Source organism: Lactuca sativa, chromosome 4 (genome assembly GCF_002870075.4).
Source record: "Lactuca sativa cultivar Salinas chromosome 4, Lsat_Salinas_v11, whole genome shotgun sequence".
In the NCBI taxonomy this organism is placed as follows: Eukaryota; Viridiplantae; Streptophyta; class Magnoliopsida; order Asterales; family Asteraceae; genus Lactuca; species Lactuca sativa.
The window spans coordinates 151,846,575-151,863,993 of NC_056626.2; the positions used below are offsets into that span (position 1 = coordinate 151,846,575).

The 17,419-nt window shown below is 38.1% G+C and overlaps 1 protein-coding gene across 1 annotated transcript; it reads left to right on the forward strand.

Annotated features, from left to right (window-relative positions):
* Positions 1-10,891: 10,891 nt before the first annotated feature.
* Positions 10,892-11,470, forward strand: LOC111898911 (uncharacterized mitochondrial protein AtMg00810-like). The gene has a single exon (XM_023894799.1). The coding sequence runs from the start codon at positions 10,892-10,894 to the stop codon at positions 11,468-11,470; it is 579 nt and encodes a 192-aa protein (XP_023750567.1).
* The last annotated feature ends 5,949 nt before the right edge of the window (positions 11,471-17,419 follow it).

The following is a 17,419-nucleotide window of genomic DNA, read 5'->3' on the forward strand; positions in this document are numbered from 1 at the left end:
ATCATGTGAGGGTCGGACCAAAACCCTTGCACAAGAAAGCTTCCTTCAAGTGTGAGGGAATGGGGATGATCTCCATTCTTTCCCTATATTGTGTGACATGTTTTTTCAAGATCCATAGTCCCATCGTAAGGTTTCATGTTGGGAGTTTGGAAATGTTTTGGGACTCAAATATTAGCTATCACATGAGTAAATATTGAGATCCTGCGACTAGTAGGAGATACTTCGTGTATAGGTTGGACCGTCCCCGGTGCACATGATATCATTTGCCTAAGCTGTTTGAGTTCTTTAGCCATAAATGGACATATTCCTCATGAAGATCCATAGAGTTAGTATCGGTAGTCTTACTATTAAAGAAGTTATGAATGTTTTTGTTATTAGGAGTGGTGAAGGTTTCATCAAGATCCTAGGTCATATGAGTTTCGATGTTTGTGATTATTCTCCCTGTTTTGGTAGCAACAGATGTTGGAACTATTGATCCCAGTAATTTCCCCAGGAATCCTGGATTGTCGAAATTTAGGATCATAGGTTGTAAGATTGAAGGTGTTAACTACTGAGGTTTGCGGATCTCTACTCTTATTCTTTCCACTTCCTTGAGCGTCGTTCGATTCTCTGCCTATTGTTCAGCTACCTGCTATGTCAACGTCTTCATCACGGAGAGGACTTTGTTTTTTTGAGACTGAGGCAGGAGGACCGAAAGATCCTGTAGAAACCAGATGAGTTCTTTTTTGGCATATCAGAAGTTTTCCTCTAACCTGGTAGTCTGTTCGGAGGTGGTGAAAGATTTTTTGGAGGAATAGAGGGAACATGGAAGGAAGAAAGGGTTGGTTGTGTAGACATCATTTTTTAGAATTATCAACAATACGACCCTATGGTGGGTGCCAAATTCTTTTGGTAAAAAATTAATCAAGTTTAAATCAACCAAATTGTATGAGAGGGTGTGATGTTGTAATCCAAACAAGGCAGAAAATCAAGATTAAGTGAAACAAGTGGTTTACAAGGAAAGCCCTTGGTCGTTGTTGGGATCTCCGACATAGAACCTTGTGAGGGGATAATGATCACATCCCTCATTAATTTGGTTTAATTGAAAGTTCAGTTACATGTGAAATGATGAAGATACGAGTAAAATTATCGCAATATGTCTATGTATTTGTTGTGTGCAAATACATGTGTATTTATAGTTTAGTCTATGTTACAATAAGTATGATATTTCTAGGATCCTCTCAAATAAAAATGAACATGTTGGTTTGACTTGGTGTTCCTGGGCCTTTTGCATGATTAAAGTGTTTCTTATTAAGAATGAGTCTTATGTTGCCTACTTTTGCACATGTGAGAAAGACGAGAAATATATATGTTAGAAATGTTAGGAGACAAATAAAATAATGGTTAGGATCCTAAGTTATGTCTGGGATCCTAAAATTTCTTGAAGATCCCAGATCCTGAAAATGGTTATGTATCATGGACCTAACACTAGGCATCATTCAAAAAATACCATAGGTATCACCTATTTGCCATACGGTCTCAAGATTTGAACTTCCTATCCATGACACTAAAGTTCCAAAAAAATTTCAGATGCACAACATACAAACATATGAGGGAACCATGAATCCTTAAAAGTAATTCACCTAATATAGAGAATGATTGGACATAATTTCAATTCCTCACATCTTACAAATTCTTGTTTATGCACGGGTTTTGGTTTAACCCTTACAAGATTCGCAATAAAGTGGCTCCTAAATATTCCTCCTTACTCTATAACTTCTTTCGCTTATTTGGTTAACTTGTTTAATAATAAATTTTGATGTAGTAGAACTTTTTAGAAAATAGCAGACTAAGTTAAGGTAATGATGAATCCTTGAGATATTATGTTAGTAGGTTTCAGAAAGAAGCCCAAGATATTCCACACCTAGAGTTTGCGACATCTGTGGAAGCCTTCAAAATTGGATTAAACAAAGATTCATCATTCTACGAGGAATGAATCTTCCTCCCAAAAATCCTACATGGATACACTCTACTTAAGAATTGAGGATTATGTAGGGTTAATGCTCTAGAAGATGGAGAGGGTATTAAATATTATCCTAAGATACCTAACTATTGTTTTTCTGTTAACGTTTCATATATGGTATGTACAATGCAAGATCATGGGGATAAGCAAGAGATGGCCCATAAAGAATAACAAAACCCCAAGATGGAAAGAAAAATCCAAGTAGTGTGCTAACCACAAATACTTTGGACATTTTACCGAAGATTGCTTCACCATCTGGAAGGAGATTAGTTACTTGTTGAACAAAGGCCATTTAAAGGAACCCTTGGGATGATGGAAGGACAAGGATAGACAGAAATACCAAGATCCTAATGTTTTTCCACAAAGAATAACTTATCCACCCTCAGATTCCAAGGTAATGAACTTTATCTCAGATGGATCTGAGATCTGTAGAGTTTCTTATTCTGCAGCTAAGAGACATGCAAAAGTTCCAAAATGGAAATAGAATACATTCCAAGAAAGAATGCATTCCTAACTCCTTTGATGAAGATGAAAGGGAAAATGTGCTAGACCTACACCCAATAGAACAAAAATGGCATACGATTACACTTTTTGTAAAACGGTGTTGGGTCATATGTGTTACGTCATTGTTTAGTCTATTTTGTATAGCGGGTTGGGCCTGTCCACCCATTTATTTATTATTAGGGTTTTACTATTTAAAGTGCACGCATGCATCGTATCTTGTAATCGTCAATCATGTAAACCCTCCATAGCCTTTACAGTAGCAGTTCTTCATCGAGCTCTTCTAAGGTTGTTCTTGTTAATCATTCGACACGACATTGATCTTCTTTCTATTTTTTTGATTCTTTTACCTGTTTGATTCTAATCGATCATTCAAGTTTTATACTTATCAATTGGTATCAAAGTAGAAGACTGTGTAATCCATATGCGTCACTTCTGTTAATGATCTATTAGGGTTTCTGATTTAACAGGATCTGGAGTTTCCTGTCTTCTTAGTTTTCATCGATTATAGACGTTGAATTTTGATCTTAATTTTATGAAAAATTCGATTTTAGGTTTACACATCCAGTTCATACAGGTTTTCATTAAATTGACAGCATGCAGTCGGACGATTCTCACGTTAACTCAAACAACCTCTCAAGCGGTATTGGATATACAACAAGGATCCCTATACTGTAACGCCCCGATCCTCAGGTACTTCTTTATTAAGAATTTCTGGATAAAGATCTACTCGACGAGTTGGTCGACCTACTCGTCGAGTAGCAGCGGGGTGAGAACACGTGTTTAGTGACCTACTCGGCGAGTCCACTATTGGGACTCGGCGAGTAGGTGCTGGAAGATGAAACCCTAATTCCCGGGGTTTGCACGCCTATTTAAAGGAGCCTCAGCCTCTTTTGGGCTTCCTTACAGTCTTTGAGATCCCTTATAAACCCTAATTCGTGTGTGTGCCTTGGTGTGGGTTTAAAGCTTGGAAGAGAGGATTTTGGAGGAAGGGAGCTTATAGTGCAAAGGAAATTGAAGCAAGAAAGGAAGGGAAAACGGGTTTTTACCTCAGCTAGCATATTTTGAAGGTATCAAAGTGCCATTCTTACTTCCTTTTCCTTCCTCTTGTTGAGTTCTAGGGCTTTTTATGGATTTTCAAGTTGGGATGTTGAGCTATAGGCTAGATCTGAAGTTGTAACTTCAGATCTGGACCCTCCTTGGGTGCTAGAGTCATAAAGTTGCTATATTGGTTGTAGTTGAAGTCCCTCTTGGACTAGAAGCTTCATTAAGAACTTAAAATAGATATTTGGAGCCCTTATAGCCATGCATGTACGTAAAGTTTGCAACTTTACGTGGTAAGTATGCCCTAGAAGCTTGGATCTATGATTTGGAGTTGTTGCATGGCTCAAAACAAGTCTGTATGGAAAAAGGACTGGATGGACTCGGCGAGTCGCAAGGGTGACTCAACGAGTCCTATGAAGATGGTCATTGAACTCGGCGAGTTGGATGAACAACTCGGCGAGTCAGATGAAGATCTCCATAAAACTCGACGAGTTGAAGAACAACTCGACGAGTCGGATGGCTTTTCCCTTGGAAAGACTTGCGTGTGTACCCGTCGAGTTGCAAGGAGGAAACTCGACGGGTGGCCCTTAAGGATTGATCGGGATTCGAAGGAACTCGACGAGTCACTCCGATGACTCGGCGAGTTGGAATGTGCTCCATGGACTTGGCGAGTGGCCGAGTGCACTCGGCGAGTAGAGGTCAACATGGACTGTTGACCTTGACTGAGGACTCTGACCTTGATCAGGAATTTCTAAGAGGTTATGGGGTGTCTTATAAGGGTAAGAAATTATGTGTATATTGTGCTATGGTTATAGGTGGTGGAGCCGGTGTCGAGTGATCCGATAGTTGGAGTTTGCATTTCTATCGACATCTACAAGGTGAGTTATCCTCACTATATCGATAGGGTCTACGGCACCAGGGCCGGCCCTTTATGAATGACATTCTGGTTTAGGATGGTCATGTGTTATTGCTATGCTAGATTTCACCCTGGTTTAGGATGGGTGTTATGTTATTGCTTTGATATAATTGATCCTGTTAAGGATGATTGTTATATCAGAGATCGATTAGATCGGTTTTTATGGTATGCTACATATGATTTAGATCCATTAGATAGAAATCAGGATAGATAGTATGTTATGCTTTTATGATCCGTGAGGATTGGTATGTTAGTGACCTGTTAGGTCGAAACTCTAGTTGCGAGTGAAACTCTATGATTGATGGTCAATGAGATAGATATGATTGCAATGTGTATAAACCAGTATATGATAGTATGTGCACATGGTTAGCTGCTTGTTGGTTGGGTTGAGGCGGTCCTGCTTTGTGCTAAAGGCCAACACACCCTCTGAGCAGTCCGGGGAGACTATAGGCCCACGCGGCGGACCATTCATGCCGAAGGCTCAGGATAGATTCAGCTAGACTGTAGGCCCAGTAGGGCGAACTAGTCCGACCGATGGCCCAATATGTGTGTTGTTCGATTTATCGTTATGGTTATGGTTTCTGCCAATGTGGTATTGGTATTTTGGGGATAGCTCACTAAGCCCTCGGGCTTACAGTTTTCAGTTCATTATTTCAAGTACTTCAGGAGAGCAAGGGAAGGCGAAGGCGTGACCGTACCGCTCCTCATCTCCGTGATCTATTTTTGGGACACTTTGATGATAAATGAATTGGAAATGTTTTGTAAAAACAATTACTATATGACTCTTTTGTTAGTATTAAAAGTTTAAATTTGGCGTAAATTTTATGGGTGTTAGATATACTCTCTCCAAATGATTATGAAGTGTTGTTTCTGCAGTTTGAGGATTACGTGCTAGGGCTTGAAGACAATGGTTCATTGTTATGGGATGCAATAACCAAGGAGACGTTTGCTCACACAGGTATAAAAGGGGGTTATTAAAACTCAAGCTAAGTATAAAGCTCTTCTTATCGATGTTGAAAACATACAATAGGATGAAAAAGACAAGTTAATCAGCAATGTCAAGGCTATGAGGATCATCCATTTTGCTTTACCAGCCGATTCGCTTGGTAAGCTCCTGCGAAATTGCAAAAGCAATATGGGATATGCTTAGGGAACCGTACTCAAGAGATGCTGATCTTGAACATACCATTCAGAATCTGTTACTTTCGGAGTTTGGAGCTTTCGTTCAGAAGCTTGAGGAGAAACTAGACCAAACGTTTAATTGCTACAACCATCTATTAAGCAGGATGTTGAAGCACAAGATCAAACGTGAACTGATAGAGTAGAAGGTTACATTCATGAACGAGTTAAGATCTGAGTGGAAAGCTATGGTGTCAAAAGTTAAAGCACACGAGAAATTCAAAATTTACTCCTTGGAAAAGCTCGTTGGTATTCTGAGGTCACATGAGGACGAAGTGACAAGTGAGGGAAAGATTGTTTCTGGAATAGGTTATTTGGCTCTTGTAGCCAAGGGTAAGAAGATTGTTAACGATGGTTCGAAGTCAGATATCTTCGATTGTGAACTCTCAAAGGAAGTGTATGGCATGATGGTGCCCAACCCTAAGAGGTTCCCAAAGACGAATTTCGGTCGCAACAAAAACCGAAACTGGAAGGGTAGTTATATTTTTGAGAAGGTGAAGGATGAGAGTACGATCAACTCTCAAAAGGAAGAAGCGAAGAAAGAAAAGAAGCTTGTAGGTGACTCCGGCTATGACTATAATTATTGTCATGCCAAAAATCATCTAGCAAAGGAGCGTATGTTGAAAAGAATGAATGAGAAGAAAGAAGAGGAGGATGATGAGACTTATTTCATCAGAAAGCTGGAGGAAATCAAGAAGAAGAAAAGTGTTGATGACAATAAACCTGCTTTAATTGTGCAGGAACAGGATGATGAATTTGGTAGAGTCGAAGTGTGGTCAACTGATTCTGAAGACGAAGAAATTCATAGGCCAACTCATGGGAGGAGATTCTTGGCAAAATATGACATTTTTCAGTTTTGTGGAAGGTGCTTGATGGTGACCAATGATGTTTCAGAGCTTAGAGGATACGCTATTGAAGGCGGCCGTGTCTTCGACAATTGTTTCGCAACAAAACCTGTCCCTCAGCAGGTCAAAGAGTGTGAGAAGGTGATAAACAAGGTACACACTATTCTTAAATCTCTAAATATTGTTGTGTCTCAATATGAAACTGAATTAGATGATCTAAAGTATACATTCTCTAGTTTCAGTGAAAGTTTAAAAAGAACCCGTTTAAATAATTCTTATTTAACCGATCAAGTTTAGGGATCAATTGATTTATTTGCAAAGAGATAATTTGGGGATATTAAAACAACGAAACATTTTTTGTTCAATTGCCAAAAGACTTTATTTTAGTATTACCCAGTTACATCTTGATTGTGACAATGGAAAGAAATTTCATAAGATGATTTTGCCATTTCTTGAATTGAAAGAGGACAAAATCGATGCAAATTGTTACATGTGTGAATCCATCGTCTCATCTGACGAAGTCTCTGATGCTTATAGAATAGGACTGGAAAAAATTGAATCTTACATACAGTCCAAAAATCACAAAAATATGTTGAAACAACTTTCGGATGAAAATGACAAAGAGAAAATTAAATCTGATACTGTACAGAAGTTTGACTCATTAAACACTAAGTTGAGTTCAAAAAATAAACTTGATGTTGAAAATACATCTGAATTCGATGATGATAGTGATATGATTAAAATCTCTGTGGAGGATGAGGTTGATTGCTCAAAATTTGTTAAAAGCGAACCTGAACCTACGAAAGTCTTAATTTCTGAAAATTCAGTTGAAATTGCAGTGTTTCTGAAAATAAATAAAAAGTTTTAAAAGTAAAAACAATTATTTTCCCAAAGGTTCAAACTACTCCTAATCAGGTTTTCGCAACCAAGGGATTCAATAAAAAATCACACTGTGGAACTAACATCCCTGGTCGAAGAAGACAATAAAGATGGTTGGATAAATATTTTTGGTCAGCTCCTATTGACAATGCAGACAAAACCAAAGGTCTCTCTGAAATGACCTCTTGGAGAACAAAGGGTAGATATGTAGCAGAATCGCTAAACAAAGTCGACTCAAGCTACGAAAAAGGGAGTCTAAGTGGAACCAAGAATGTTCCAAGTGATACATCATCCATACAGACTGAAACTCTTGTCAGAAGGCCAAAATCTAGGGCTAATGTTCACAAATCTTCTTAGCAATTTTCTACTAAAAAACATCAAAGAAATGCGATATATAATAAAAATATAAAGGAAAGAAAGCACTTCTGGCAAACCAAAAATCCTAACTTCGTTTTTCAAGAAAAAACATCCAATCCAAATGTGAAAGTGTGTTCACATGCGAATCCTAAGAGTTTTTCATGAACTCAGTCTCAGTTTCTTTAGGTTTCAAAAGCTAAAGTTTTTCAAAAACCCTCTTTTTCAAATCAAGCGAAACCTAAGGAGAAGTCAAAATGTCATTTCTCTCTTAAGAAGAGTGCCTCACATTCTACCAAGACATCAAAAGATGTTAAGGGCAAAGGAAAGATAGTTTCGGAGCCTAAAATTCCTTTCAAAAGGTACGAAACTAACCCAAAGAAATTTGAGAAGAAATCTGTCAAGCAACAAATCTAAAATAAACAAAGGAAAATATCCACAAAGGATAAGAACTTAAAAGATAATAGGATCATTGTTTTTCAAATTACAAAGAAAGATAGCACCACCTTGGTTAAAAGATCTTATTTAGGTGATGTTGCTATTACTTTTTTTTGTTTCTGTGAAAGTCTCACGTGGACCCAAACAACTTTGGGTTCCTAAATCTCTTTGATTTTTGTAGGTGATTCATGACGAGCAGTTTGAGTCTGAATGGTATATTGATAGTGGATGTTGCGTCACATGACAGGAAGGAAAGAAGAATCGCGAGAGTTCAGGGCATTAAAAGATGGAGGAAGAGTGAAGTTTGGTAATAATACTCTAGGATAAATAAAGGGTTATGGAATGATCACGAATGGGGAATTTTCCATTCTCAAGGTTGCATACAAGGAAGGCTTACAACACAATCTTATAAGTGTTTCATAGTTGGTTGTTTGTCCCGGATTGAAAGTTTCGTTCAATGATGAAGGATCTGAGATTATTGAAAAGGAGACCAAAACAATGCTCCTAAAGTCAAAGCGCAAAGGTGAAATGTATCCACTCAATCTAAACCCCACCAAAGGGAAGCGTGCCATCTGCCTACTTACGAAAGCTTCTACAAATGATAGCTGGTTGTGGCATCGTAGACTCTCGCACCTCAATTTCAAAGGTATCAATAAAATCGTTCTTGGTGAGCATATGCGAGGGCTTCCATTCTTGAAATTTGATAAGGAACATCTTTGTGTAGCCTGTGAGTTAGGGAAGCAAAGCAGGAAGTGTCATCCAACAGTTGTGAATACGAAAGTCATAGAACCACTTGAACTTTGGCATATAGACCTTTTTGGTCCATTCTGCAATTGAAAGAGTTGGAGGTAACAAATATATACTTGTAATTGTTGATGATTTTTCTGGATTTACTTGGGTTCATTTTCTTAAGTAGAAATCAGACGCCACTCCCAAGCTCAAGGATTTTATAAAGCAGGTTGAGATACAATTGCGAAAGTTGGTTCGTAACATTTGTAGTGACAAATGTTTGGAATTAAAAAACCAAGCATTTGAAGAATTTCTGACTTCGAAAAGAGTAACACACAACTTTTCGGATCTTTATACTCCTCAACAGAGCGGGTTCGTTGAAATACGAAACTGATCTTTGTGTGAAGTTGCGAGAACCATGCTATCATTCGCGAATCTGCCACTCTACTTCTGGGCTGATGCTATTGGAACAACCTGCCTTAACCAAAATCGATCAATCCTTAATAAGCGATTCTCTGTCACTCGCTATGAGATATTGAATAATAGAAAACCTAATGTTAAGTTTTTCCATGTCTTTGGTTCTAGGTGCTTCATATTTAACACTAAGGAACAAAGGAACACATATGATGTGAAAGCTGACGAATGAATTTTCTTGGGGTATCCTTTAACGTCGAAGGAATATCGAATTCTAAACAAAAGATCATCGAAGATACCTACTAGGTCACTTTTGATGACACTTATATTAAGAAGTATCAAAAGGTCGAGTCCCAATCAGAGGAAATCTTTCTTGTGAAAACTCAGATGATAATTCCTCTTTCCAGCCTTTATGAGGAATTGATGAACCTCTTTGAAGAAACTGACAAGATAATCTCTTCAGAATCCAAGACATCAAACAACATAGAAGACAAATTGAAAAATATTATTGATGATGCTGTGAAAGTTATGGAACACGATCACCCCACTCTAAAAGACTCTGAAATTCCGTCACAATCAAAAGGCTCAACTGTTACACCTTAGGGGGAGGGTTTCACTTCAACCTTGCATCTCTTGTGCAGGAGGAAAACGAAACCCCTGAAATCACAATAGAACCACCACTCTAGGGGGAGGGTTCAACTCCAAATTAAGAAGAACCTACATCATTCGAGGGGGTGAATCAAAATACGAATGATGATTTGGATGTGTAGTCAGAATTTTAGGATGTAAATGTTGAACTGGATCCAACATATGATCCAAATTACCATCCGTTAACCAAATGGACCAGTGATCATCCCAAGACACAAGTAACTGGAGAAGCATATCCAGGAGTTCTTACGAGAGCACAACAAAAGGGGAATCAGACTGCACTATTCTCCAAAATGGAATATTACATGTTCAACTCGTTTATCTCCAAAATTGAACCTAAAATTGTTCAAATTCCTCTTGATCATTCTGTTTGGGTGCAAGAAATGCAAGAGGAGCTCAATGAATTCGAACAAAACAAGGTTTGGAGACTTATTCCCACTCCAAGGGATGCATCTGTTGTTGGTGTAAAATGGATATTTCGTAACAATCTAGACAAAGAGGGAAACGTGATATGAAATAAGGAAAGAGTAGTTGTTAAAGGGTATTGCCAAGAAGAACGCATTGACTATGAAGAAACCCTCGCACCAGTTGCGAGGATGCATCAGATGGATGTTAAGTGTGCCTTTATAAATGAGGAACTAGAAGAAACAATATATGTGGAACAACCACCAGGGTTCATAAACGAAAAGTATCCCAATCACTGTTACATTCTGGACAAAGCAGTTTATGGTCTAAAGCAAGCTCTAAGAGCGTGGTACGAAACTCTTACTCATTTTAAAAAAAGGCTAAATTTAAACAAGGATCGGTCGACCCAACCTTCTTTCGCAAGAAAGATGGTGACCACTTAATGATTGTCCAAATTTACATTGATGACATCATCTTCGATCAATTAACCCTGAATTAACTACTGAATTTCAAAAGTTGATGGAAACTAAGTTTAAGATGAGCTCCATGGGCCCGATTAACTTTTTCCTTGGTTTGAATATAATACAGAGTAAGGAAGGTATCTTTATCAATCAGGAAGCTTATACAAAGACCTTACTTGCTAAGTTTGGAATCGTGGGAGATTCGATGGTGAAGGCTCCTATTGTATTCGTAAAGAAACTGACACCGTCTCTGGACAAACCAACTGCTGATATGACACTCTATCGTCAAATGATAGGTTCATTGATGTATCTAACTCTTAGTCGTCCAGTCGTCATTTTTTATGTTTGCTATTGTGCCAGGTTTCAAGCGAATCCTCGCGAACCCCACATGACTGCTATTAAGAATATCTTCAGGTATCTCAAACGAACCTCCTCAGTAGGGATTTGGTACCCTTCAAGTTCAGGTTTCTTTGTGCAAGCATTTTCGGATGCTGATCTCGGAGGATGCGGTTTAGATCGAAAAAGTACAACGGGAAGATGTCAATTTCTTGATGGAAAACTCATAAGTTGGCAATCTAAAAAAACTTACGTCTCCCTTTCAGTTGTTGAAGTAGAGTACATAGCCACTTCCTCTTGTACTTCACAAATTATATAGATTCAAAGTCAGCTTCGTGACTATGGTATCAATATGAAGCGAATCCCCTTGTATTGTGATTCTAAGAGCGCCACTCGCATATGTCACAACCTAGTGCAAATTTCATATACCAAACACATCGCACTAAGGTATCACTTTATCAAATATCATGTGGAAGATGGAAATGTCGAGATACACTTTGTGAGATCCATTGATCAGCTAGCCGACATCTTCATGAAAGCCTTGCCTGAACAAACCTGTAATCGCATTCTTTAAGGCTTAGGAATGATTGAGGCTGAATCAGTTCCAAAACTACCTTTGCAATCATAAAAGTTTTGGTTGCACTGTGAATTGGTGCGAACGCTCTTAGTGACTCGCAATCCACTGTTCACACTACAAATTGGTGTGAACGCTCGTAGTGACTCGCAGTCCACTGTTCACACTACGAATTGGTGTGAACGCTCGCAGTGACTCGCAGTCCACTGATCACTCTGCGAATTGGTGTGAATGTTTGTAGTGACTTGCAATCTACTGTTCATTAGTGGTTCGAAACTTCATGTATCCTTTGTACATTTTCTTTATTGCTATTTATTTTGGTTTTATTTCTTTTTCAGAAAAACAAAAATCTAAAAATATTTTACTTGCTTTTGCTTTTATTTATATTTCGAAAAAAAACAAAAATCCAAAAATATTTTATTTATTTCTGTTTATATTTCTTTTTTCAGAAAAACAAATATATTTTCTTTAATTTCACTACTTATTTCTTTTTATAAAATATTCAAAAATACCAAAAATATTAGATAATTGAGAAGTTTGAATGCACATATCTTGGTGATCTCAATTACGAATGATGGGGCAGGTATAAATTTCCTAGACTATGCACTAGTTAAGTGTCCCTAGAAGCATGTTGTTGCATGTAGTCCGAAGCCTCTAAGACTTTATGTTGAAGCATTAAATAATTGATAACACCAATCGTTTCTCCCCAATTAGGTTGTTTATTCACATAAGTCATGAGCTACCTTACTCTTCTCACATTGAGTTAAGAGTTAACTGCTTGGTCACTTTCGCATAGCAGAAGTACATTATTTCATTGGAACCACCTCCCACTACTTCTCCTTCACTTTCACATTCATGAATGTAACCCTTGAGACTCTCAGATATTACCATTGAGGTTTATGGTTACACAAATTCTGTGTTTATGATCTTAAATTCGTTATCACCACGAATTGAGTGAAACCCAAAATCCAATACATATTCACGAATTGGTGGTGAACAATACACATGTTCTAGGTTTTTCACCAAGGAATTAATGAATGTCCACCTTCGTGGTCAGTACCATGAAATCTCTGTTTAGTTTTGTGTGATCTTAATGAAATGTTCTATTCGTAAGACGTTTCTTCCCTATAGATCCAATTTTTATTTTTTTCTTGAGACTTCTATACTTATCCAAGTCATATAAAATAATTCCAAAGCATACTTGTTCTTATGACTACACTGGTCAGACAAGTACTTCATTTAAATGTTCGGACTTATGTTAAGTTTTGTAGCTTGGTTGAAGATGAAGCCACCCTTTAAGCTTAATGAAAAGAAGTCTTTCACTGTTTCTCAACAAACAGATGATCGTAATTCGACGGGACACCACACATACACTTTAAAGTCTCTTTTGACTATGAAGGAAGCAATTAATGCCCGGAATCCATATGCTTTATGTCTTAATAGACATCACTAGAATCGCATATAATAATGTTGATTTATTTCTTCATCTTTGGCACACTCTCGCACGAAGATCCTTGTGATTTTCCAAACTCTGTTTCGTGGTACTCATGATTAATTTTAGTTTCGCAGAATAATTATTGGCGTTTAATTGTGAAAGGCTATAACTGAATCGGCTAGGAAAGGGCGTAACTGAAACGACATTTTAAACGGATAAGATTTGGGCGAGTGAAAATTTGAAACTGATGCGGCTGTCACGCCGCCTGACACAGGTCACAGCTGTCACTCTTTCTTTTTTAGGTGACGTTTCAGTGTTTGATGTAACCAACCGCCATATTTCTCTCTCTTAGTATACGTTATAAAAGGATTTTGACGATTCATTATTCATTACCACTTTCAAAAGATCTCAAAATTCTCTCGGCGATTATTCTATTTACTATTCCTCATCACCTTCATCAAGCATCCATGGTAACTTCATCAAAAAACCCTTCCGTCATAGAACAGATGGCTCAATCCTCACTTCTCAACATCAAGGGTAACCAAAATCTCATTCTGGACCTTGATCCCGCCAAGTACGATGGTTTTCTTCAACCTCTCATCGAGTGTGTCTGATATTCCCCTGGTCATCGCACTAACGAAATCAGAAATCGTACCCTTGGTTTATCTATCCAAGGCATATTCGACTGCAAGCTATCAGCAAAGGGAAGAACAAATTATTTTTGTAATCGAAATTAAGAAAAATCGCATCACCAAGTCGTGATTTTGTCAATTGCTAGGGATTCCACAAGGGCGTGATTTAATCGACCTAGAATCCGTCCCCAACTCTGCAATCTTGGAGATGTTTTACCAAATGGGATACAAGTATGTTTTGACCACCGTCTCTAAGTTCAAGATGCCAAATCTGACACCAATATGAAATGCTCTTTTTACCCTTCTCTTCAAAATCATCTCTGAGAGGATAACCAGCACAGACTGTGCAAGAAAGCTATTTATGATGTTAATGTATTGCATTTACTCAGGAGCGAACCTTGACTATGGTTCAATGCTTTGGGCTAAACTGGTCCAGAGTACTCTTTCGACTACACGACACAACGATATCTCCTGTGCTCTTTTCTGGACTCTCGTAGTTCGAAGGGCTATTGATCGACTCAACATCCAAGTCATAGAAGGTTCCATTATGCTATTCAGATTTTCCACACCACCAACATCATCTTGGTTGATACTTCAAGATTCTCTTTCATCGTTTCCATCCCTAAGGTGATGCTTCGCAATGTTCCTACAGCAAGTGAACTCACTATCGCAGTCTACCCGCCTCCGGTCTTCACCCAATAACAAATTATGTTTACAAGATTCTCAAGGAGGTCGACAAACCAAAGAAGGGCATAAAGAACAGAGCTGCGAAGGCTAGTCCATCTTAACCAGCCCAAACACCAAAGAAGAAGGTCAAGAGAGTGACCCACAAGCCAAGAACTCCAACACCAAGTGACCACGAAGATTCGTAGTCCAACATGGTATCAAAAATTGCAGTTCAAGAAGATGTTCACCACGAACATGATGATACTGCTGCAACTTTGCACCCCCAGGTTTCGCAGACAGTCACTTCTAATCTACCGGTAACTTTTCAATGCCTACATCTGTTCTTCTCACTGATGACTTCTTTCAACAAACTACTCCTCCTCACTCTCCCATTACTACTACAACGCCAATCACTATCTCAAGAATTCCAACTTTTCTATGGGATTTTCGCAACCCCAAGCTATTGTTGCACAATCCACTACACTATTTACATATTTAACAACAACCAAAACTACTTCCACTAGTGAACCTCCGGTTTCTGTCAACGCATCTGATGCGGGGGCAAGTGCTTCAGGATTCACTCTTGGTCATTCTACACCACCCATCTCACCTCTATGCCAAGACGATCAAGATACTTTTTATGGTGATGATGAAGAAGATTTTGGAGGTTATACTTATAGTCCATTCAACATCAGAACAGAAAGTGATGATGAAGCCCCAATCACCAGAGGGAAGTTTAAGGCATTGACTGAAAAATTGGATTCCTTAATTTAGTCGAAAAAAACATCCTCTCGTGGTGACTACTCTCAAGAAACTGTCAAGGCCTTCTTTGAAACGTTGACGAAGGAACACTCTGCAGACCCTTGAAAAAACAAATCAAGCTATTAAGGCTTCAACTTCTATATGCAAGGAGACGACCGAAAAAGTCAATAAACTAATCACTTATGCTCAATCTTTTATGAGTAAATTTTAGATATCTTTCGAAACAAATACTGCGAAAGTGAATGCAGTAATAACCAATCTTCTTTCTACTCTTCAGACAGAGAAGGATGCTCAAGAAAAGGTTCACACCGACTTCCAATCTGACAATTCAGAGCTTCAGACCTCCAACTCTTCCAAGATAGACAAGCTTCATGAAGACTTGGCCATTGAATACTCAATCATGAATAAGCTCACAGTCAAAACAAAAAAAAGTGAAGGTTCTGGCTGTTAAGCTCGCACATGCTGAACATCAGATTACTACGCTCTTATCTGAAAAGGCGGTGATGAAGATTTGTGATGTAGATGTGAACACCTTACTCTCAGATATCATCGAGACTTGTCATTCTCTAATCATGATCACTGTTAGGAAGCATCTGGCTGAAAAACTTAGGCCTGTGTTCATGATGCTCAACAGGATTGAAGGTGTTTTGGAGTTTGACACACTTCCAAAACAAGGGGGCATTATGAAGCAATTTACAAAAGAAACCCTTAAACCAGCTGATACAACTGTAAAGCCAAAGTTAGAATACGAACTGAAGGTTAATGTAGCTTTGAGTTCTAGAGGTATAGAAAAGATCATTGATGATAGTGATGAAGAAGAAACTGATGAACATGAGCTGAAATGAAGGAAGGCTCGTGAAGCTCAGATTGATGAACATAATCGCATCACAAGATAAACAGAAGAGAAAGAGAAAGCTGAACGAGAAGCTCAAGTCACTTTGGAAAGCAAGAAGCTTTTATTTCCATTGTGGAGTTTGGAGTGAATTATGAATGAGGCTATAAGCAATCCAATACAATATTGATTAGAACCTGTTGCCTATTTTGATTGCTAAACACACAATATTTGCAAATTGATCTTCTACTAACACCGAAAGTATTCATGTTTCATAGCTTCATCAAAGTTATGAACGTTCCTCTGACTGACAATGGTGTTGACCATATGTTATTCTCCTTCTACTTAAAGCACACGAAGCCTTAGTATGAAACCTGGAGTGCAAAAAAGATAACATGTGTGAAGGTTTCAGGTGCAATTGAAACCGATAGCTTGCCAAATGCTTGTGTTAAGGTTACTAGAGGCTCTACAAGTCAGGTATTTGAGTTTACACTTGCTAATCTTCCTTGCCTGAACCTGTACGATTGGATTTTTTTGTTCAATATGTTGCTCAAGGATGAACAAAAGCATGAGCCCATTGTTGCTCATCTCAAGAGAATGTTAGTTTATTAGAGATGGATGTTGAATGAATGATTTATAAAGATTTTAAATGATTTAAATTGTATAAATATTTTACATCTACAAAAATATTGAGTAAAACAATGGTAGATGAAATAGTTGGTATGTGATGAAAGATGAGTTGGATAAATGAGATGATCGGTGATATAGATCATGAGATGAGAGTGAGGGGTGGAATATGAGAGAAGCCCTTACCCAAACGTTGTCCCCCTACATTCAGCAGAGTATGGATGACAACCATGGACTATTCTAGACGGTCCGTGGAACACTAGCAGACTCGCAACCTGTAAGTGTTGTGAACTATATGTTCCTCAGATGTACTCTAAAAACCCATTGACATGTATTGCAGGTGGATTCCCGTGAACACTATTGTCGATAAATGAGAGTTATGGACTTAGCACATGTTGTATAAACTCTGTAAGCTATGGACTTAGTTGTATAAACCCTGGCAACCATGAATTTAGTGCCTGTTGTATAAATTTTGTTGACAATATACTTCGTGCCTATTCCTTAGGATGGATCCTTAGGAATGAATGATAGATGATTCTTAGTGTAAATCCTTAAGAAATAATTAAGACATGGTTATTTGTTATTAATCCAGGAGTACGGATTAAGACATAGTTATTTGTTATTAATCCGAGAGTATGGATTAAGACATGGTTATTTGTTATTAATCCAAGAGTATGGATTAAGACATAGTTAAATTGTGCCTAGTCCGAGAGTATGGAATGGGCACAGTTATTGATCCG